This window comes from Prionailurus bengalensis, chromosome D2 (assembly GCF_016509475.1).
Source record: "Prionailurus bengalensis isolate Pbe53 chromosome D2, Fcat_Pben_1.1_paternal_pri, whole genome shotgun sequence".
NCBI lineage: Eukaryota > Metazoa > Chordata > Mammalia > Carnivora > Felidae > Prionailurus > Prionailurus bengalensis.
Genome location: NC_057351.1, coordinates 33,330,972 through 33,354,253, shown reverse-complemented (window position 1 = coordinate 33,354,253; position 23,282 = coordinate 33,330,972). Strand labels below are relative to the sequence as shown.

The 23,282-nt window shown below is 38.1% G+C and overlaps 1 protein-coding gene across 2 annotated transcripts in view; it reads left to right on the top strand.

Moving 5' to 3' along the window:
- Positions 1-4,057: 4,057 nt before the first annotated feature.
- Positions 4,058-23,282, top strand: part of P4HA1 (prolyl 4-hydroxylase subunit alpha 1) — an 88,473-nt gene continuing 69,248 nt past the window's right edge. For both annotated transcript variants that reach the window (XM_043596609.1, XM_043596608.1), the window contains exons 1-3: positions 4,058-4,217; positions 20,486-20,593; positions 22,101-22,197. In XM_043596609.1, the coding sequence (XP_043452544.1) occupies positions 20,518-20,593; positions 22,101-22,197 (173 nt within the window). In that variant the 5' untranslated portion in view covers positions 4,058-4,217; positions 20,486-20,517. The remainder of the gene's footprint in view (positions 4,218-20,485; positions 20,594-22,100; positions 22,198-23,282) is intronic.

Genomic DNA, 23,282 nt, shown 5'->3' with positions numbered 1-23,282 from the left:
AAGTCCTTTTGCCACGTAAAGTAACATAGTCACAGGTGTAAGGGAGTAGGATGTGGACATCTTTGAGGGGCCATTATTCTGCCTGCCACAGTGAGCATACCTATCGAGGCCACAGGATACAGTTGGTCTAGCTACCCCGTTGCAGCCACTTTCCTCAATGCCACACTGACAGGATGTTAGTGACTGGAATGGTTTCCAGTTTCAGCTGCATTCATCCCTTGACTTTCATGTTCCTACTCATGATTAAACAGAAAGTCCCTGTTGCTCCTTGTCCCAAGGCCCATCCCCATGTCCAGTGACATGGAAAACTCATATTCTTACATTGCGTTTTTCCTTTGTGAAAGTAACATAATATTACCACACTATTTAAAATACCTCAGGGACGTCTGGGTGGCTTAGTTGGTTAAGCATCTGACTCTGGATTTTGGCTCAGGTTGTGAGATTGAGCTCCACATCATGGTAGGTGCTGAGTGTGAAGCCTGCTTGGGATTCTCTCTCTCCCTCTTTCTCTCTCTGCCCCTTCCCTGCTCATGCCCTCTCTCTCTCTCAAAATAAAAAAATAAATAAAATTAAAAAAATAAAATATTTCAGTGCCTTTCCATTGTACTAGTTTCAGTACTAAACAGGCCCTTCATAATCTAGCCTTTGCATACCAGTCACCCTCGTTTCTCCCTTGCTTATGGAACCACAAGCACACTGAATTTCTTTCAGCTTCTCAAATGCATCAAGTTTTTTCCTGTCACACGCTCCTCACACTTACTATTCTCTCTTTAGAATGCTCTTGTTCACACACTTCATCTGGCCAACTCAGGTCTCAGTTTATGTGTCACTTCTTCAGCGACACTTTCCCTGTGTTAGTTATCTAAATTATGTCCCTACTGTTATTCTTTTTCCATAGCACCTTAGTTTCTTTTATTATAATTAATATGTATCTATATATGTACTTATTTACTGTATTGTCAGTTTTCTTCAAAGGACTCCAAGTTATATGACAGCAGGAATCATATATCACTCTGTCCAATAAATTTATAAACTCTTTAAGAAACTGTCTAATTAAAGTTTGATCTTCCACAGCTCAGTAGGCAATGTCTTAGACACAGTTGGTAGGCGTTCCATAAATATTTATTCAATGAATCTTGGACTACTAATCTAGACTCCATGTTCTTTCTTTTCTAATTCACATAGCATAATATTCTAAAATATTGCTTCCATCATCTTAATCCCCTGCTGGAAAACCTATCCACACTTACCTATTTTATCAAATTCAACTTTATTATTTCTCCTCTCAAGTAAAGTATGTAGTATTTTATAATTCTCACAACTCAATACTTATCTACTCTCAAGTGATTTCTAATTGTTTCTAATATGTGAATGCAGTTTGATTAAAACTGCCTTTGACAAAGCACCTAGGTTCGTTGAGTGATTCTTGATTTTGGCTTGGGTTATGATCTCAGGGTCGTGGAATTGGCCCTGTGTCAGGCTCTCTTCCTCTCTGCCCCTCTCCCCCGCTCATATGCTCTTTCTCTCTAAAACAAAAACAAAAACAAGGGGCACCTGGGTGGCTCAATCGGTTAAGCATCTGACTTCAGCTCAGGTCATGATCTCATGGTTTGTGTGTTTGAGCCCTGTGTTGGGCTCTGTGCTGACAGTTTAGAGCCTGCTCCAGATTCTGTGTCTCCCTCTCTCTCTGCCCCTCTCCCATTCATGCTGTTTCTGTCTCTCAAAAAATGAATAAAAATGTTAAAAAAGAAATATTTTACAAATCCAGGAGCACCCGGCTGGGTTAGTTGGTAGAGCATGTGACTCTTGATCTTGGGGTTGTGACTTTGAGCCCCACATTGGGGGTAGAGGCTACTTTTAAAACATTTTTATGGACCCAAGTAATTAGAAGAATCTCCCGCAGATTATCTTCAGGCTTCCTAAGTTTCAGCTTTGTTTCTGCTCCACTATACGTATTTTTTGATGGTAAAACATAGGATACATTCAAATAGCTATAAAATGTCTGGCCCTGCACCTTTGTTTTACAATGATGGGTGGGTTGGCACAATGGGTGGTAGTATTCTTGGATGCCATTCCTACACTGGGACAGCTGGCAATATTTTAACTATGCATAGAAGTAACTGTGCGTTACAAAAATATATCCCGCTAAACTCAAACCAAATGTATTCTAACTCAACTTCCTGGAGCTAAATTTAAAAAATGCCTGCTAGCCACTCCTACACCACTGGACAAGGGGAAGTGTGACAGAGGAGAAATCAGTGAAGAAAGAGTTTGCAGTCTAAAGATTGCAGTTAAAATTTTTGTGAACTGTGTGCATATACTGCTAGGGCCCCTTCCAGAGCCTTGTAAGAGGCGAATGCCAATGAAGTCCCTGTCCCCCCCCTCCCCCCCAAGTTGAAGTTTTCTTAGCTTCACAGTAAATCTCCCTCAGGGTCTGGGGCCATTTTATTTATAGGGTGGATTGTCAATTTTCAGTCAGCTCAGACAGGGTCAGTGGATATGTTGATTACACCTCCATTTGAGGTAACATTTGCCTCTTGTGTCAAAGGGCTCTGTTTTTTGTTTAGACTAGAAGTTTTCAAACTCTTTGATCTCATGACCATCTCACTCCTAAAAAGTACTGAGGACTCCAAAAAGCTTTTTGAGGATATCTATCAACATTAATGGTATTAGGAGTTAAAATAAACATATAAAATATTTATTAATTCATTTAAAAATAAAAAACAATAAAGCTGTTACATGTTAGCATAAATAACAAATTTTAATGAAATATAACTATTCTTTCAAAGCAAAAAGCATTTAGTGAGAAGAGTCGCATTATTTTACATTTCTGCAAATCTCCATATCTAGCTTAATAGAATTCTCATATCTGCTTCTGCATTGAATCTGTTGCAATATCACCTAACATGTAGACTCTGGAAAAGCCCAGTCTTAGTATGAAATAATTTTGACCTTGTGGACCCCCAACTACACTTTGAGAACCTCTGAGTTAGACATCATCATATGTACTTTCTGGATGCCTAGAGCTTCCAAAGTACCCGCTCTCTGTATCTATTTAATCAACTCTGCCTCCTAGATAAGAGTCAAATGTTAATTTTTGCTATGCTTTTTGGCATACATGGAAAACTTTAGAAACAATTTTTAATGAATCACAAATCTTAGAGAAGTCATTCTTCTCTTTTACTGACAAGGGTCAAAGTATCTCCATTATCTGCTCCCTGATAGCAAGGCTTTCTTCTTTTAGGAATATAATGGCCAAGGCAAATGTTAGAATAAGACCAAACACAAGACTGGATGCCTTATAGGGTATAACGACACCATCTAGTATTTACTCAGTATTTGCTCAGTCCTTTCTGCGTGCTAGGAATGCACGAAGTGCTTTACATACATTATCTCATTTAATTCTCACAGCAATCCTATGGGATACCTACCATCTTTCCCGTTTTACAGACAAGGAAACTGAGATAAAGACAGGTTCATGCCCAGCTCAGCTGGGAACTGAACCCCAACAATCTGTCTCCGGAGCCCACAGTCCATTATCTACTGATAAAGCATAAAGGTGTCAGATAGAGTGAGATTCGTATAAAATGACATAAGAGGTGAAAAGGGGGATAAAGCAAAAAGCCTCAGGGCCAAGACAGCAGACAAACTAACAGGGAATGCATTGTATTATTTTCCACCCGAGGCTTCTTTTTAGCTTCATTTTCTACGCTCCCACGTTCCTCTTCTCATATTTAAGTTATCTCATTGCCGGTGGTTTCGACGCCTAGGCCTAGGCTGATCTTGAAATTAAGGCGTTAAACAACCTGATGAACAGCAGCGAGGCAAATCCGAGGTAACGAAGGTGACGGTGGCGTGGCGAGAAGCCTGCGCAGGCGCATCACAACCCCAGGCCCGCCCGCTGTCCCCCTCCTGCCTAGGACTCTGGGGCTGGTGGGAGTACGGGTGTGGGCCGCGGGCGCGGACCGGAGGGAGGTGCGGGCCGGGCGCCTGCGCAGTCTCCGGGGCGCTGGTGTGATCGAGCTCACGTAGCGAGGGCTGCAGTCGCCTCCTCCCTAGCGCTGCCGTCGCAGCCTAGAGGTTATAAAAGGGCTAACTGGCTCCCTCTGCTGCCCAGTCGCGCCGCCAGCGGGCTGAGGGGAAGGAGCAGGTATCGGGCCCAAGAGCAGGCTACAGGGGACTGAAGAACGCGCCGCCCCTCCCGCCCCACTTCCCAGGTGAGACGCTTCCCCGACCCTGGGGGCTGTAGCTTCGGCCCTAGGACCGCTGTGGCCCTTCTCGGACGGCTGTGGCGGTCCGGTCCCTCCCTTCTCTGGTGGGATGGCTTGGGAGCGGAGGGTTCTCCAGTTTACCACAGTGGCCTTAATACCTTCATTTCTGGAGACTCGGCCTCGCGCCCCGCGCCCCTTGGCTGCCCCAGAGGCCCTACTGCCCTTCTGCGTGCTCCCCTTCCCGTCTCCTGCCTGGTCGGCGCCCCCGACCGTTGGGGCTGCGGCAGTCTCTGTCTCCGCCCTGGGGACCAGGACTTTCTTGAATATTCCTTCCTTCCCGGGGAGGGCTCACCCTGTTGATTTTTCCGAGCTCTCCTCATACCTGGTCCTCCCTACGAAAGCTGGGGGGAACGCGAGGGCGGGGCGTGGGTTTCTGGCCTCCACCGCCGCAGATGGTTAGCATGTGGCCGGGTAAAGAGCGGGTTTTAAAGCTTAGAGCAGGAGCTGAAGCGCTCGAGGCGTTTCTACCCTGTCGAAAAGTCGTCGGGTCTGGGAAGCGGACCCAGCTGGAGAAGTTCAGGCTCGACTCATCTGTTGCGCGCAGCGGTGCTGCTGGAGCAGCTAGATGCAGCCCGGGGCGCCGAGTTTCGGGCTGCTCGGTTGGGGAAGGCGGCTGTCAGATCACCCGGTCGTCGGGAAAGCTGCTCTTCCTTCCCTCTTCCTCCACGATTTTTTTTTAAAGGCACAAGAGCTACGCACCCCCCCCACCCCACCCCCACTTTCTTTCTCTCAGCAGAGAGTTTGCTGCTTCTAAAAGTCCACATCATTAAAACGAGTTCCATGGTTGTGTGAGAATTTTGAGTTGGATTGCACGAATGGCCCTCCAGATACATGTTTTAAAGGGGGAGGATGAATGGTACCATCTCGCCTATTTCTAGGGGACTATTTCTCCTAAATAATCGAATGTATGAAATACAGTTCAGTTTTTAGACACAAACATGCGTTCCGGGGAGTGAAGACTCTTGGAATTTTGCGCTGTTTGCTTTAAGAAAGGGATGATGAAGAAGCGAGCTCTCCTTTTAGGAATTGATCTGAAAGGCCACAGAGGCTTGCCAATTTCAATTTAACTGTTTCTGGTTTCTCCGAGAGCTGTGGCTCCCGGACTTTCCCTTGGAATGCACTCCAAAGGGATGAAACAGCCACTACGTGAGTGGGGGAGGGGAAAAGACGTGGCAGCAGTGTTCTTTCATAGTTTTTGCTCATTAAAAAAAAAAGTTTCTGGGAAGAAACGTGTTTCCACTTTTAGGTTTAGATGTGTGAATAGCCTTATGAATGAGGCCAGTCTTCTGAAATAATCAGATGAAATAGCAGGAACATTGGAATCTAATTTATAAAACCTTCTGAAAGGATTTTCTGGTCGAGTTTCTATGGAGCAAATGGATACATACCTTAAGGATACATACCTTAAGAAAATATTCAATAAGCTGAAAGTGAACAACCGTTAACATGTTTTGCCTCCATTTAAAGTTTACATAGACATTATGTGTTTTTTTCTTTAACTTTGGCTTTTTGGCCTGTGAGTATAATTTCAGAATTTTAAGAACCTTGAATTTTACCTTTTCCTTTTTGTGGGAAGTGTAGGTTTTATCACTTACCTTTAAAAGCCATGTCAGTTTTGGTTTTGAAACGTTATGCCTTAAGTCCTGCCAGTATTTTAGATAGCTGATGGCAAGTGCTTTTTATAGATTTAACATAGACTAACTAGGAAGAGGACTACTTTGTTTCCTTTTAGATGGATTATGCTGTTTCCTTTGAGATCTAAAATGAGTTTTATTTTGAAGTACTAAAAGCCAGGACTTTGGTAAGCAGATAATTACATTTGACATTTTGTGTCTTGGTAACTAAGGTAGTAAAACAGATAAAATAAATATATATAACTTTTAATTACCATAGAACAATTTAGACAGTGCAAAAGACTATTGAAAAAAGAAAGCTTTTCTGTCACCTAGGTGGTCCAGGTTGTTGCAGGTGAATCTTGGCTTTTTGATAAAGAGATGTTAGTTAACCTTTTCTAATACTGCAGGGCGGGTTGTATACTGGCAAGCAGTGTCTTTCATAAGGTGATTAAGTTCAAACTCCTGCTTTTATTCCAGGGATGCAGCAAGAGTTATTCTGGGGACCCAGTGATAAAGCTGCAAGCCTTCTTTTCTGTGGAAGGAATGCCTTAATTTATTTAGCAATTAATTATCAACTGGGATGTAATTACTGCTCTTAGGTTTGAAAAGTGTGCCCTGTGAGATACATAGTAACAGTTCTCAACTTATTTTAAGGTCATGAAATCCATTGAGAATCTGACAGAGGTGTGGATCCTGGGTCAGAAAATGCAAGTGCAAACATCTGCATGGAATATTATATACCATTTATAGATACTCCCCTCCCCCAACCCCACACATCTGTAAATTATCATAAGGATAAAAAAAGTTAATCTTTAAGTACATCTAGGTATCTTGATGCAGTATTTCTTGAATACTTATGAAAATGGAACTGAGCTTCTAAGTCTGATTGGACTTGAGTATATAGATGACAATAATAAACTTTTGCTGAAAGAGTTTTAACAGAAGTTAAAGAATTATTAAGTTGCTAAATTGCCTAGGCAATCGTGTATTACATTGCTCCCCCTTCTGACTTCCCCTTCTGTGTTGTAATATCTCTGTTGTAATATCTCTTTGGTTCTATTCTGAAAGTGGAAAATGCTTGAATGTAAACAAAAATAAATTGCATAGGCCTTTGGCATTAAACCAGTCCTCTTCTTACAGTGAGAACTTAAATCTTATAATTAAATCATAATGGTGTGTGTACAATATATGAATTTGTAAGAGACAAGCCAAATAAAGTGTGCATGTGTATTTGTGAAACTAGTTAAAACTTCATTCATGTTTCTACTCAATGAAATTTATTTGTATAAATTGAAGCTATCTTCTCATTAGTTTTTTTCTGGCCAAATATTGTGCCTTAACAAAAACTAGAAATTCAAAAGTCTTCATTAAAATTACTCTAGCAATGGGGTGCCCCGGTGGCTGAGTTGGTTAACAGTCAAGCCCTTGATTTCAGCTCAGGTTATGATCTCACGGTTCATAAGTTCGAGCCCTGCATTTGGCTCTGTGCTGACAGTGTGGAGCCTGCTTGGGATTTTCTCTCTCTCTTTTTCTCTCTCTCTCCTTCTCTCTCCCTCTCTCTCTCCCTCTCTGTCCCTTCCCAACTCATGCTATCTCTCTCTCAAAATATATAACTAAACTTAAAAAAAAAAGATTACTCCAGTAATTTTTGAACTTGGTATAATGAAAAACGTTCCTTTTCCTGATGTTGATTTGGATGATAAGTTTGACTATTAGTATATTTGGTTGGACATTGGCAAAAATACAGTGCAGGATTCATGCTTCTTACATAGTGTCATCTGTGAATGCATACTATCTTAGACTTCTTCCTCTTTTTGCTTAGTGTTTCATATAAATATGTCCATGTTTTGGTGGTTTACCTATTTTTCATTTAAATAGTAATGTTATAATATGTTAAATTAATGTACTCATCCTTTTTTTCTTGTTGGGCATTTGAACTGTTTCTCCATTATAAGTAGTGCAAAGAGAAGGCTATAAATTAGTGGTTTATTTTATACAGCTGTATAGCTACAATAAACTTTAACCAGTTTTCTATCTGCATTTTTTTTTCCTTAGGAAAAGAAACACTTGACTATAAACCTTGAAGTATCAGTAATTTTTCTTACCCCTGAAAGAATTTTCTAGGGGCATTGGACTAGGCTCTAAAAAGAGATTTTTTAAATCTACTTGATAGTAATGAAAGTACTTTATATTTTTTAAAGTGTTGTTTCATATATAATTTGATCCTTAAAATAATTCTGTGAGGTAGTTTTATATCACCCCCATTTTACAGATGAGGAAACTGAGGCTCAGAGAAGTCAAGTAATTTTCCCAAGACAACAGTAACTGTCAGCACTAGAACTTGGACCCAGGTTGTCTGTTTTCTGATTCACATTATTTAATTCCCGATGATTGATCAGATTGAGTTTGAGGAAATAGAATGGGTAAAAAATCAATTTACTGTATTACCAATGTATTATAAATGTTGAAATAAAGTAGGGTTCCTGGTTAGTAGTGACTAACTTAATCATTCCACTTAACTGAATTTAACTTGTTTAATTTATTTAGTTTTTAAACATGGGAGCATTTTAAAAAAATTTTTTTAAATTTGTTTTTATGTTTATTTATTTTTGAGAGAGAGAGACAGACAGACAGATAGCATGAGCAGGGGAGGAGGGGCAGAGAGAGAGGGAGACAGGGAATCTGAAGCAGGCTCCAGGCTCTGAGCTGTCAGCACAGAGCCTGACTCGGGGCTTGAACTCACGGACCACAAGATCAGGACCTGAGCTGAAGTCAGAAGCTTAACCAACTGAGCCACTCAGGTGCTCCCACTCAATTTAATTTTAAAAGCATTTATAATGTGCCTGGTAGCCTATGGGAAAATCCAAAGATTGATGACAAATGTTTTGTAGGAGAAATAAGACAGGAAAGTTACATGCTATACAAGCACAGTACCAACATTTTACTTGATATTAAATCTGAGTATGTGTTGAATGGAAACCCGTATCTAGATTCACATTTCTGCAACCATGAATTTATCTCTCCCTATTCCAGTGTATGTGATTTTATTTCATATATATTTTTCTGAACTTGACAGCTTTGGATCTGGCATTAGAAAAAAAGGAGGGAATTGAAGGCTAGAATGAGTAGAGGGAAATAAAAATGGAATTTGTCCTAAAATGTATATAAATTCCTGGGCAGGGAGCTACCCATTGTCCATTAGGAAATATGAGGTGCCCAAATAAAAAAGTTTTTTTGCATATGAATATCTAACTACTACTCTAGACTATTTTTGCTTTATTGAGTTGCCTTTATACCTTTGTCAAACAAAGAGATTCATTTTCTTTTTTTTTTTTAATTTTTTAAAAACATTTATGTATTTTTGAGACAGAGAGAGACAGAGCATGAATGGGGGAGGATCAGAGAGAGGGGACACAGAATCTGAAACAGGCTCCAGGCTCTGAGCTGTTAGCACAGAGCCTGACGCGGGGCTTGAACCCACGGACCACAAAATCATGACCTGAGCCGAAGTCAGCTGCTTAACTGACTGAGCCACCCAGGTGCCCCCAAACAGATCCGTTTTCTGTGTCTGGATTCTCTATTTTGTTCTACTGATCTACATATTTCATTGAAAATTCTGCTTTTGGAATATTTTGTCATCACCTCATGTTCCTTATTTAAGCTTAAAAATTCCAAAATGTAAATATCTAAATTTTACTTTTTCACTTATATCCTTAGAGTGGTGAAGACACTAACATTGTCTTGTCAGGACTTCCTAGGTAAATAAAAAATAAATGAAATTTGTTTTGGAGCAAAAGGGATTGATAGTGGTATTGTGTCAACTAGTAGAGCTGGGGAGTTGAATATTTGGATTTTGCTAACTCTGTCCATGATTTGAATTTGTGCTACTTTGACTTTGTTTTTTAGCTCACTTATTTACTTACAGAAATAGAAATGTTCTATCAAATGGTTATTAAAATGCAGAGGTTGAGTGAAGATAATTGTGATTCCACTTCTCAGGTAACATTTTTGTAGTTAATTATTGTGTGAAGTTTTTTTTTTTTTTTTTAATGTTTATTTTTGAGAGAGAGAGATAGCATGACCGGGAGAAGGCGGGGGGTGGGGAGGGGTGGGGGTGGCAGGCCCAGAATCGGAAGTAGGCTCCAGGCTCTGAGCTGTCAGCATGGAGCCTGACGCGGGGCTCGAACCCACAAGCCGTGAGATCATAACCTGAGTGAGCCTCAGTCGGATGCTCAACCGACTGAGCCACCCAGGCGCCCCATTACTGTGTGAAGTTTTAGTGTGTGTGTGTGTGTGTGTGTGTGTATACAAAATCTTTAAGCTTAGAGATTAGACTTTAAAACTTCCCCACATATATATTTCCCCACTCTCCAAAGTAGAAAACAAACCTAGTTTTAAGAGTTTGAATCGCTAACGGATTGTTGCTTTTTATATTACTGCTGGTTTTTTAATTTAACCAATATTTATTGACGTTTATGTTATTAAATACTCAGTTTCATTAATATAAACCAGTTAGTATAGCCAAGAGAAGATGCTGCAAGGTCTTTCTTAAAGTCAGAATATATAGACTATGTTAATATTTGGAAATACCAGCATTTATAAGCCACAAATAAAACATGCATAATTTAATGGTTGCTTCTTTTCCTTTTTCCCTTCCACTGCCTCTGTTCACTTTTCCTACTCAAATTCTTAAATTATGAAAGTCTGCAGCTGTCTGCTGTCTGCAAGTAGACTAGGCTACTTGTTCCTTCTCACTGTCTTAGCCCAGGATTGAGGTTTCCTGGGCTTCCCACCATTCACCAAGTCTTTTCTTTTTCTACATCCCTTGAGACATCTTTGGCAACAAGTCCATCTATTCTTAAATTCTTGCCTCACATCCAAAAGTATCATTTCTTAAGTGTCTTCTATGTGTCAAGTATCCTCTTAGACCCTTCCATCTAAATTACTGGTGTTTTTTTAAATTACTGGCTGATGGTCAAATTTGACCTCATATTTTGATACCTTTTCTGCTTATTCGGCTTCCTGTTAAGGGGACCACCAAATAAAGGTGGACATTATTGATGAATCTTACTAATTCGGGGGCTTTTAATATCACATATGGTAAATTTTTTATATTCTGTATTCTGGACACAAGAATCCTGACATTTTTTCCTACATTGGGAAATGTATGCATTTTTAACTGAAGCGTTTGAAATAGTTGAGGGGTATATTATACAGTTTAAAAGTCATTGAAGAATAGCACCATTTTAATAATAAATAATAAGATTGATTTCTTTCTCAAACTTTCTCCATCAGCCTATATTTATTTGTAAAATGTTTCTGGTTTAGGAGAACTTGACTTTTGTAGTTGCAACAGAAACTTTAAACATTGAGTTTAAGTTCAGTTTTTTTAAACTGATAATATGTTTTATTCACTTTTATTTTAAATTTATTTATTTAAATTTAGGTTAGTTAACATACAGTGTAGTATTGGTTTTAGGAGTAGAACCCAGTGATTCAACACTTACATATAATACCCAGTGCTCATCTAACAAGTGCCCTCCTCAATGCCCATCCCTCCCATTTAGCCCATCCTCCCACCCACCTCCCCTCCAGCAACCCTCAGTTTGTTCTGTTTTTAAGAGTCTCTCACAGTTGCCTCTGTCTCCATTTTTATCTTGTTTTTCCTTCCTTTCCCCTATGTTCATCTGTGTCTTTCTTAAATTCCACATAGGAGTGAGATCATATGGCATTTGTCTTTCTCTGACTGACTTCACTTAGCATAGTACACTCTAGTTCCATCCACGTTATTGGAAATGGCAAGGTTTCATTCTTTTTGATCGCCAAGTAATATTCCATTGTGTGTAAGTGAAATACATATTTCACTTTTGAATTTTTACATGTTTCCTAGTTATTTTGTGTAAGGTGGAAACTAGAACTGTTTAAAAGACCTATGAAAATCTAGTACATTAGTAACTGAGGATTTTCTTTTTTGGTGTACTATTTTCACAACCACAGGTGTGCTTGCTAGGTAATAATATAACCATCACAGAAACAAATGTGAGGCAGAATACTGGTAAAGGAAAACAAAGCAAGTTTAAATTCAATTTTGAATCCAAATTCCAATTTAAATATTTTTAAAAAAATGGATTAAAGTAATATTCTAAACTCTGTATCTCTGATACAGAAGTGGCACTTACTGGATTTCTAACAGGCCCCCAAAAATTACCGTATTATTTATTTTGCCTATAAGAATATTAACTGTAGGGTTAATGAGAGAAACTATTAATTAGGACTCTGGGTTAAACAGAAACCCAACTTATACTAGCACACAGTAGAATTCATGTAAGTATTGTGGGGAAAGGGAGTTGTCTTAACAATTGAGATTAGGAATGTGGTTAGACTTCAAGAGTATCTGGAACATCAGAATGTTTTCTTCTGTCTCTTGTCCATCTTTCTCTCTGTATATCTGCTTCATTTTTTATTCTTTCTAGATAAATTTCATTTACTTTTTGGCCCATATGTCTAAACTTGGTCTGTTTTGAGCTTTATATAATTCAGGCATTCAAAGAGTGTCTGCCCTTTTTTTTCTCAATTTTACTTTCAAAATTTCCAGGAAAGAACTTTGAATGGCCACTTGGTGAGGGAGAAGTATCATGCTGTTTAACATGATTGATAAAACTATGGAGATGAATTAAAGGTAGATTGGGCAGTAAAAAAAAAGGTAGAAGGGACAGTTTCCAGAAGAAAGGAGTCGCGGTAGAAGTACCACACAGACAAAAATAGGTGTGTGTTTTTGAAATGGTATACTCAGGTTCTTTCTGACAGGAAAGACTTTGAATTTTGCAGGAACCTCCAAAAGACAGACTGTGTAGTACTTTCAGTTAAGGGTGATCTTGACTTAGAGCTTCTTTCCAATCAAATTTCAAAATGCTGTTCATTTGGAATTAAGCCAATGGCTGGGTTCACTGCTCAAGTACAGAAAGCTGTGGGAAAGAGGCTAACGTGATTTCTGAGTTTTTGATAGAAAAGTTGGTTATAACCATAAAAGCACTTGTCTGTCAGCTTGTATTTACTAGAGCTGTAGCTCACTCTCTTTGGGAGCAGAAGTATGACTGGAATTCATGGTGTTAAGTTAAAACAAATGGCAATTTGCCAGAGGGATTATAGGGAAGAACAGAAATGTAACTTAGTTCTGTTAGTTAAGTACTCAGTTGTTTTAGAAAATCCATCCTGCTTATATGGAAGAGACATGCCAAGTCTTGACATATACCACATTGTAATAGCCTAAATTAGAAGGCTGAATTTGGGGGCACCTGGGTGGCTCAGTTGGTTGAGGGTCTGACTTCGGCTCCAGTCAAGATCCCACAGTTCATGAGTTCTAGCCCCACATCGGGCTCTGTGCTGACAATTCAGAGCCTGAAGCCTGGTTTGGATTCTGTGTCTCCCAGTCTCTGCATGCCCACCTGTCCTCCCTACCCCTCATGCTCTGTCTCTGTCTTTCTCTCAAAAATAAACATTAAAAAAATTGTAAAAAAAAAGAAGACCTAATTTTTGACTATAAAAACTGTCAAAAAAATTAAAGTCTAACACAGATGTCAGGAAGACCAACAGTTGAATGTGGGATTTGTATGAGGTTAAGTAAACTTAAGTTGGAGCCCTCTAAAAGAAGATTTGGAGTAGTTACGGAAGGTATGGAGAGACTGATGCAAGGAGACCTGTGGAAAATTTTTAGTGTCAGAGAAAGTTTAGATTAGAATATCAAGCATTCCTTAGTCAGCCTTATTAATTTTTGATGATTTGTCTGGGAAAGACCAACTTTTTAAAATGTTGCAATTTTTTTTCTTGGAAGAAAAATGTTAGAATGAAAGGCTAATAGAATTATTTGCCAGGTACCCTGTTCCTAGTAACTCACTGAATAACTTGTACGTACAATTCAGTGAATCCTGATAACTCAAAGTTGTAAATATTTACAATGTAGTAGAACTGCTCTAAAATCTGTTCCCGGGTTTGATTGACCTGTGACTATATGGGATTGGACTTTCCTGGGAGAAGGACTGTAGGAAAGTTTTGGATAAATATTACACTTTGCTATTTGTTTTTATCCTGGCTTACCTGAGAATATGTTTTCCAGAAAGATTTCTTCCATACAGTTTAGAAAACTGTTTAGAAAACAGTATGGGAGAAATCTGTCCTCATAGTTTCTAAAATATAATATTCGTACATATTAAACATTATGTGTAATGTACATGTATGTTATACAAATTAGATAATAAACACTGATGAACCTACCATCTAACCAAGTCCAAAATATTATCTGTAATTTTTCTGTAGTGTTTCAGCACTAAATTTTATGGCCGTATAAACTTATCTTTGTATCTTTGACTCCTCTTTGGCTTTCTCCCCCCCTTCCTTTCTTTTTCTTTCTTTCTTTCTTTCTTTCTCTCTTTCTCTCTTTCTCTCTTTCTCTCTCTTTCTCTCTCTCTCTCAGTTTATTTATTTATTTTGAGAGAGAGAGAGAGAGAGAAAGTGAGCATGAGCAGGGAGGGTCAGAGAGAGGGAGACTGAGAATCCCAAGCAGGTCTATGCTGTCAGCACAGAGCCTTGTGAGATGACCTGAGCCAAAATCAAGAGTTGGAAACCTAACTGAATGAGCCACCCAGGTCCTGCTCTTTTTCTTTTTTTTTTTTTTTTTGAGTCTAGTCTTTTTAGACAGCTGAGATTTACCTTCCTTGCACCCTCTTTAACCCATTTAAATTCTACTTCAAACTTGTTTTAGGACTTAGAACAGGAGACTTTTGTATCTTTCTATTTTTTTTTTAAGATTTTTTTTTTTTTAAGTAATCTCTAGGGGCGCCTGGGTGGCGCAGTCGGTTAAGCGTCCGACTTCAGCCAGGTCACGATCTCGCAGTCCGTGAGTTCGAGCCCCGCGTCGGGCTCTGGGCTGATGGCTCAGAGCCTGGAGCCTGTTTCCGATTCTGTGTCTCCCTCTCTCTCTGCCCCTCCCCCGTTCATGCTCTGTCTCTCTCTGTCCCCAAAATAAATAAACGTTGGAAAAAAAAAAAAAAAGTAATCTCTACATCCATCATAGGGCTCAAACTCACAACCCCAAGATCAAGAGTCACATGTTTTATTTACCCACTGAGCTTGCTATTTTTTATAAAACCCTAAGGTCTTTTAGGATGCTTGACTCTTAGATGCTTGTAATGATTTGCATTGCAAGCTGTTAACTGAATGGAGATGGAAGTAAATGGAAATGAGACATTAGAAGTAAGGAAACCATTGTTTTAAAAACCTGTGATTGATAAAGATATGCTTATTAACATGTCACTTAAGGTTCCTTTTTTTTTTTTTAATTTTATTGTTTATTTATTTTTGAGAGAGAGAGCGAGTGCTGGTGCATGGGCGTGAGCGGGGGAGGGACAGAGAGACATAGACACAGAATCTGAAGCAGGGTCCAGGCTCTGAGCTGTCAACACAGAGCCTGACACGGGGCTTGAACTCCCGAGCTGTGAGATCATGACGAGCTGAAGTCTGATGCTTAACCAACTGAGCCATCCAGGCTTAAGGTTTCTGAAAAAATGGGGATGACACATCGTATTAAAAGAGATTAGAGGACTATTCACTAGAGTAATTAGAAATTCAATTATATTTTTCAAAAAATAAGTTGAAGTAAAATTTTACTCTCTTAAAGGTGGAGAGCACCTTTTGTGTGATTTGTTTGTATCTGGTGGTTTTCAAAGTGTGATCCCCAGACCATCAATATCACCATCACCTGAACTTGTATAAATTATTTAAGTACCTCAGACCTTTAGGTGATTTTGATATAGCTAAAGTTTGAGAACTACTGTTCTATAGGGCTATCTTCCTTTTTATTAACTAGTTTAAGTTGGCATGGTAGTTTGGTAATGCTGTGTGGGTCTGAACTTTCCATTGTAAGTGACAGAAATTCAACTTGAACTAACTTAAAATTCCTTAAAAAGGGAATTTAGAGGCTCCCTTGCTGGATTGGAATGTTATTGGGGTAGCTCACAGATTCAAAGCAATTATTGGAAGAATCAGGGCTATGGAGCTTGGAATTATCTCTGCACGACTTTGTTCTGTTTATAGATTGGGTTCCTAGGTGTCTTTGACAAGTGGGAAAGATCATAATGTGTTGCTCCCAATTTGCATCCTATGAGCTTAGCAACTCCAGAAGGAGCTGCTTTTTACCATCTCACAAGTCCACCTCTGAGACGTTATGTTCGTGGGAATAAGTGTCAATGACTGACTTAGCCTGCATCATATGTCTGTTAGGAGGAAGGATAATAGAAAAGTATACTACTCTGACATTGTAGTTCATGGCTAGATATCTGGGTTGCTTTTATATAAGGTTACTATCTTTGTAGCAGAGAGAGAAATCTGGAGGCATATAGAGTTAGAATATGGAACATGCTGTAATGTGGATAGTATTTGTTAACTACTTTTTTGTATTAGAGAGTAGTTAACCACTTCATTAAAAGCTTAGGGTGACCTACATAGTATGGGCGTTGATGTTTTAGGTTTATTATTTTGTATATATTGTCACTATGAAAGTAAATATACCCTGGGACATCTGGAAAATACAGAGAAATAGAAAAAAAATGACCTAATGTTCTTTCCAGAGACAGCTACATTTTGGTGAATTTCCTCTGCATATTTTCATGCATAGTTATGATCATATTATGATAAGTTTTTTCTTTGTTTTGATCAGTATTTATGATTTTCTGTCAGAGTAGTGGAAACTTAATCTCATTCAATACAGATTCCACCAGGGTTAGAGTTGTATGATGTTAATTTATTTTAAGTCTTTATTTTTTTTAATGTTTATTTATTTTTGAGACAGAGAGAGACAGAGCATGAACGGGGAGGGTCAGAGAGAGGGAGACACAGAATCTGAAACAGGCTTCAGGCTCTGAGCTGTCAGCACAGAGCCCGACGCGGGGCTCGAACTCACGGACCGCAAGATCATGACCTGAGCCGAAGTCGGCCACTTAACCGACTGAGCCACCCAGGCGCCCCAAGTCTTTATTTTTTAAAAGCAATTTAGGTTCATAGCAAAGAACCTGTACAGAAATTTCCCATATACTCCCTACCCCCACACATGTGTAGCCTCAACATCCCCCACCAGAATGGTACATTTGTTATAGTTAATGAATCTACATTGACATATCATAATAGCCTAATGTCCATACATAGTTTATATTACCCATTCACTCTTGGTATTATATATTCTGTGAGTTTGGACAATGTATGTCCAAAAATAAATGATGTATTTATCATTATGATATCATACAGAGTATTTTCACTGCCTATAAATCCTCTGTGCTGTATCTGTTCATCCTCCCATCTCCCAATCAATGGTCTTTTTATGGTTTTCATAGTTTTGCCTTTTCCAGAATGTCATATAATTGGAATAATACAGTACATAACTTTTTCAGATTGGCTTTTTTTTACTTAGTAATACGCATTTAAGATTGCTTCATGTCTCTTCATAGCTTGATAGCTCATTTCCTTTTAACGCTGAATAATATTCCATTGTCTGGGTATACCACGTTTATCTATTTACCTACTAAAGGACATTTTGGTTGCTTCCAAGTTTTGGCCGTTATGAAGAAATCTGTAAATATCCATGTGCAGGTTTTGTGTGGACATAAGTTTTCAACTTTCTGAGGTATATACAAAGGGAAACAATTGCCAAATTGTATGCTAAGAGTATGTCTGATTTTTTAAGAAACTGCTAAACTGTCTTCCAAGATGGCTGTACCATTTTGCATTCTCACCAGCAATGACTGTGAGTTTGTTAATTTTTAAAATTTGTGTTTTTATTTAAATTCAAAAGTTAAAGGACATACTCATTTTAAGTTCCTTGACATATATATAGCACCATCAATATTTTTAATTATGAATTTGTTAAATTTGTTTAATTATTCATTTGAAGGACAAAAAAAAAGTCCTTGATTACTCAGTGAACTTTTTGTTTAACTACTTTTAGTTTTTCTTTTGTGACTTTCTGTGTTCTTAATCCACTTTTCTATTAATACCTTAGTGGTCTTATTGATTTGTATGAGCTCCTTTAATGAGCTCTATTTTCTTTATTTTCCTAGTTTGTAGTTTATATGGTTTTTAAAATGTATTTGAGCCTAGATTATTTTGCATATTTAACTTTCATCTGTCTTTTGATAGGTTGTTTGTATCATTTTTAAAGTTCAGAAATTCTCTTTTTAGAGATCCAGTAACTTTCTTTTTGTTGTTTTTTTTGTTGATTATAGCTCTTTAATCCATCTAGAATTTATTTGCAGCATAATGTAAGGTAAAGGTATATTTATTCTTCATTTGATTAATGATTTGAATTTTTATGTAAGCTCTATCATTCTTAAAATGTAGTTTTCAAACTTTGGTGATATCTGTAGACTAATAGTTCTTGATTCATTGAGAGGTTTAAGTTAAGACAGTGAAAGATGACAAAAAATTTTAGTGACAAAATATATTTTAGCTATGAAAAAATCATAACCTCTTACCCGACAAATCTAAACTTCCCTATCAGGGTTAAACGTTTAGACAACATTTCTGATTAGCCTTCTATTAGTACAGCAAAAGCATTTGTATTTTCTAAATAACATTTATTCATGAAGAAAATTATGGCTGAAATCTGTGTAAACAGTGAGAAGATTCTAGACTCTTCAGACAGCCCAGTAGTTTGGAAAAGCCTTGTGCTTTGGCAGGAGCCCAAGGGAGGAAGTGTCTGCATCTGCTGCATTCTAGAAGCCTTCCCAAAGAGTTACTATAAAGTAGCCAAGAGAGCAGTGTATTTCACTACTGTGTGGTTCTGGAAGTTTGTGGCAAACTTAAGGGAGGAGACTTAGGAGTACTTCCAGAATGTCAGTTTTTGTGGTGATCTATTTTTTATTGAGTTTCAAGAAGGAAAAAGTAGGTTTTTTTTTTGCTGAATAGGGAGCTTTCCAATGTGAACTTCAACCTGTTGGTTTAGGTGAAGTCACTTGGAAAGAGTCAGAGGTGCCTGCTCAGAAGAATAGGGTGACAAGAAGAGTAACAAATGCGAGCCTGTTACTGAGGCAAAAGGTACTGTTATAGTAACTGATTCTTTTCTAAGGTAATAAGGAGGACTTAAAAGTCCATGTATGTGATGGTGGGGGAGCAAGAAAAGAGTGCTATCAGGACATTTGGGAAAGAAGGGTAAATCTTTCTGCTGAATAGTTGGTACTTGCACCTGCCATGAAGAATCCATTCTAGTAGTCAGTGCTACCAGTGGCAAAGGAAAAAGAAAGAAAGGGTTTGCTGCCAAGTTAAAAAAAAAAAAAATCCACAGCTATGTACTAGGCTAAGAATTTTTACATAGAACACAGTAGATAGAAAAACCTCAACACAGGGTCCTTTGAGATAAATTACTAGCTTAAATCTACAGGTCTGTTTATTCTTTTTGGATTCTGTACAACTTTTTAAAAATAACAGCTTTATTGAGATATAATTCATATACCATACAATTCACCCATTTAATGGCCATGATTCAGTGGTTTTTAGTACTTTTACAGTGTTCTTCAACTATCAATCACCAGTTAATTTTAGAACGTTTTCATCACCCTAAAATCTACAACTCTTTTTTGACTTATTTTTTTTTAAGTTTATTTAGAGAGAGAGAGAGAGAGACAGAGCATGCAAATGGGGGAGGGGCCGAGAGAAAAAGAATCCCAAGCAGTCTCTGCACTGCCAGCTCAGAACCCAACGCGGGGCTCGAACCCACAAACCATGAGATCATGACCTGAGCCGAAGTCAAGAGCTAACACCTATTCTACTGAGCCACCCAGGTGCCCCCAAATCTATAACTTTTAATTAAATTTATTTTAAAATTTAAAGGCATGTGGGAAGAAGATGAAACAAGTTAGTAATTTGAAGGATTAACCAGTGGCTCTGAAACCTTTTTTTTCCCTTTAAAACATATCCTAACATTTTAGAAAGTATTTTAGTAATATTTAAATTAAGTTACTTTAATGAAGTTTTATATTTTATGGGAAATTCATGGTTTAGATGTAGATCACAGAGAACACTTATTTTTCAGGCTATCTGAAAGAGGTGCTATTATCTAATCACTCTAATTATAGTAGTAACTAAGGAGAAAACAAACTCGGGTTGAATTTTTAAGCATAAATTGTCATTTATATGTTTCTTTAACATGAAATATAAAGTTAGTACTCTAGTTATATGCAAAATAGGGGCACCTGGGTGGCTCAGTTGGTTAAGCATCAGACTCTTGACTTTGGCTCAGGTCATGATCTCACAGTTTGGGAGTTCAAGCCCGCATATGGCTCTGTGCTGAGAGTGCAGAGCCTCCTTGGGATTCTGTCTCCTGCTTTCTTTGTCCTTCCCCTGCTTGCTATCTCTCTCTCAAAATAAATAAAAATAAATTGAAAAAAAAGAAAAATGATAGTTGCTTTTATTAAATTGTTAAATCAATTTATAAGAGTTAATAACAATCTAGGGCAACCTTAGGGTCTGACTTACAATTTGTTCATAGGGAAAATTGATTGAGAACTTTTCCTACCCTATTTTTTTTTTTTGTAATGGCCATATTTTCTCTTGTAGGTGTGTGAACCTGAAAAATTAAGTCTTCCAAGATGATCTGGTATATTTTAATTGTAGGGATTCTACTTCCCCAATCTTTGGCCCATCCAGGCTTTTTTACTTCAATTGGTAAGTCTTACTATTTTTTGGCTTGTATTATTTTTGCATGTAAATTTTTCCATTTTTTAGTGTTTTTAGATCAGTAAAAACAAATACAGTGTATTCTTAGAGACTGAAGTATGCCTCAGTCCCTTCCCTTTTCCAAGTCTCTCTTTTTTAAAAATTTAACTTTTTCTTTACATTTTTTTCTGATTACAAAAGCAGTACATTTTCAGGTTAGAAACTTATGAAAATTTAGAAAAGAATACCAAGAAAAGTCTTTGTTAGTGAGTCCACTCAACAAATAACTTAGTATACATACTTAGTCTTTTTTTTAACACACAGTATTACAAAAGTATTGCAAAAATAACATACTGGTTAAAGGAGAAACAGACAAAAGTACATAGAATGTATGATGAACTCCACATGTCTTTCCCCCAGAAATATTTTTCATGTTTAATATGTATCCTTTTATGTTTTCCTATATGCATACTTCATCTGCCTTAGTGAGATGTTTTCTTTCATCCTGTTGACCAGTTCTACACTTATGTGATTGTAGTGCTAACTAAAACAAAAGCGTTATATTTATGACACCTAATTTCGGGATATAAAATAATGAGTCTTCTTATCCCATTATAAATAACTAAACACAGATGATTTGAATTTCGTTTGTGAAGTATGCTTATGTACACTTAAAAAAATTTTTTTTAATGTTTATTTATTATTGAGAGACAGACACAGAGTGTGAGCAGGGGAGGGGGCAGAGAGAGGAGGGGACACAGAATCTGAAGCAGGCTCCAGGCTCTGAGCTGTCAGCACAGAGCCTGACGTGGGGCTCAAACTCACAAACTGTGAGATCATGACCTGAGCCGAAGTCAGACGCTTAACCGACTGAGCCACCCAGGCGCCCCCTGTATACTTTTTGTTGAATAAAAAATTAATTCTAATTAGTCTCAAGAACAAAGAGTGAGAGCAGAGGTAGGGAAGAAGAAAAAAGTAGTGTTATTTTGTAATTTAAAAATAAAATTTTGGACGAAGAAACAATTTGCCAGTATGGTCCAATTTGCAAAATGAAGTAGCTTGAAAACTAGAATTGGAGCATGTGATTAGAAAGTTTTTGTCTTTGGGACACCTGGGTAGCTCAGTCAGTTAAGTGTCCGATTTCAACTCAGGTCATGATCTCACAGTCGTGGGTTCGAACCCCATGTCAGGCTCTGTGCTGACAGCTCAGAGCCTGGAGCCTGTTTTGAGTCTGTGTCTCCCTTTCTCTCTCTGCCCCTCCCCCATTTGTGCTCTTTCCCTCTTTCTCTCTCTTTCTCGCTCTCAAAAATAAACATTAAAAAAAGAAAAAAGAAAGTTTTTGTCTTTATCTGGTTAAAAAAAAGAGGAAAAAACATATTTTCTCCAATATATCTGTGTTTAATGCTAGTTGAATCTTCTCAAAGAATGAAGCATTCTTGATCATTTTTAAATTATTCTAAAATACTTGTGCTGATCAATGCAGGTATTTGATGACCTTTCCTTCTCCTCCTTTTAGGTCAGATGACTGATTTGATCCATACAGAGAAAGATCTGGTGACTTCCCTGAAAGACTATATTAAGGCAGAAGAGGACAAATTAGAACAAATAAAAAAGTAAGCAAAGTGTTCTACTTACGATTCTGACTCTACCTGGATGTTTTCCCTCTAGAGCTAAAACATTCTTTGAGTGGAAGTGGAAGCCATTTGGCTTAAAAAGCCAGTTGAAATGACTAACATAGGAGTGCAAAAAACAAGAGTTAGGCCTGGGACAAGAGTTCGGGTAGGGGATCGTGGATTGAGATAAGGATATAAATGGCTATGGGGTTGACTGACAATTTCTAAAAATGGTTGCTAATTTCTTCTGTCTTCCTCTAATCTCCCTAATCAAGTCATCTTCTGGAACAGTTTTCCAATTCTATTTATTCTTCATTGCTATGGCTCCATTCTAGAGATTATAGTGATAAGTATTGTTAGTATTGATATGGTTTTTCCTTAAATGCTTTTATTTTTAATTGACTCAGGTTATAGTTAATCCTGAGAATTCCTGCCTTTTGTTTAGTGAGTAACTGACTATTCAGTTTTTGTTTGTTTTTAAAGTATAGTTTTTAGGTAGTGGGGTGCCTGGGTGGCTCAGTTGGTTGAGTGTGTCTGACTCTTGATTTTGGCTCAGGTCATGATCCCAGGGTCATGCAGATTGAGCCTTGCATGTAGCTCCGCACTGCGTGTGGAGCCTGCTTGGGATTCTCTATCTTGCTTTGTCATTCTAACCCACTTGTGCTATGGTGTGTGAGCTCTCTCTCTCTCTCTCTCTCTCTCTCTCTCTCTCTCACTCTCAAAATTAAACAAACAAGATAAAATATAGTTTTTAGATACTGCATGTAGAATTTTTGTACAAGTTTGATTTAAATGAACATGTAACAGAATTTATAATAATAATAATAATAGTTATTCGGATTTAAGGACTTGTGGGGAGACGTATTTTTAGACTCTTGCTAGAGAGATCCAGTCGTAACTTAAAAAAAATTTTTTTTTTGACATTTATTCCTTTTTTGAGAAACAGACAGTGTGAATGGGGGAAGGACAGAGAGAGAGGGAGACACAGAATCCAAAACAGGCTCCAGGCTCTGAGCTGTCAGCACAGAGCCTGACGCGGGGCTCGAACTCATGAACTGTGGGATCATGACCTGAGCCAAAGTTGG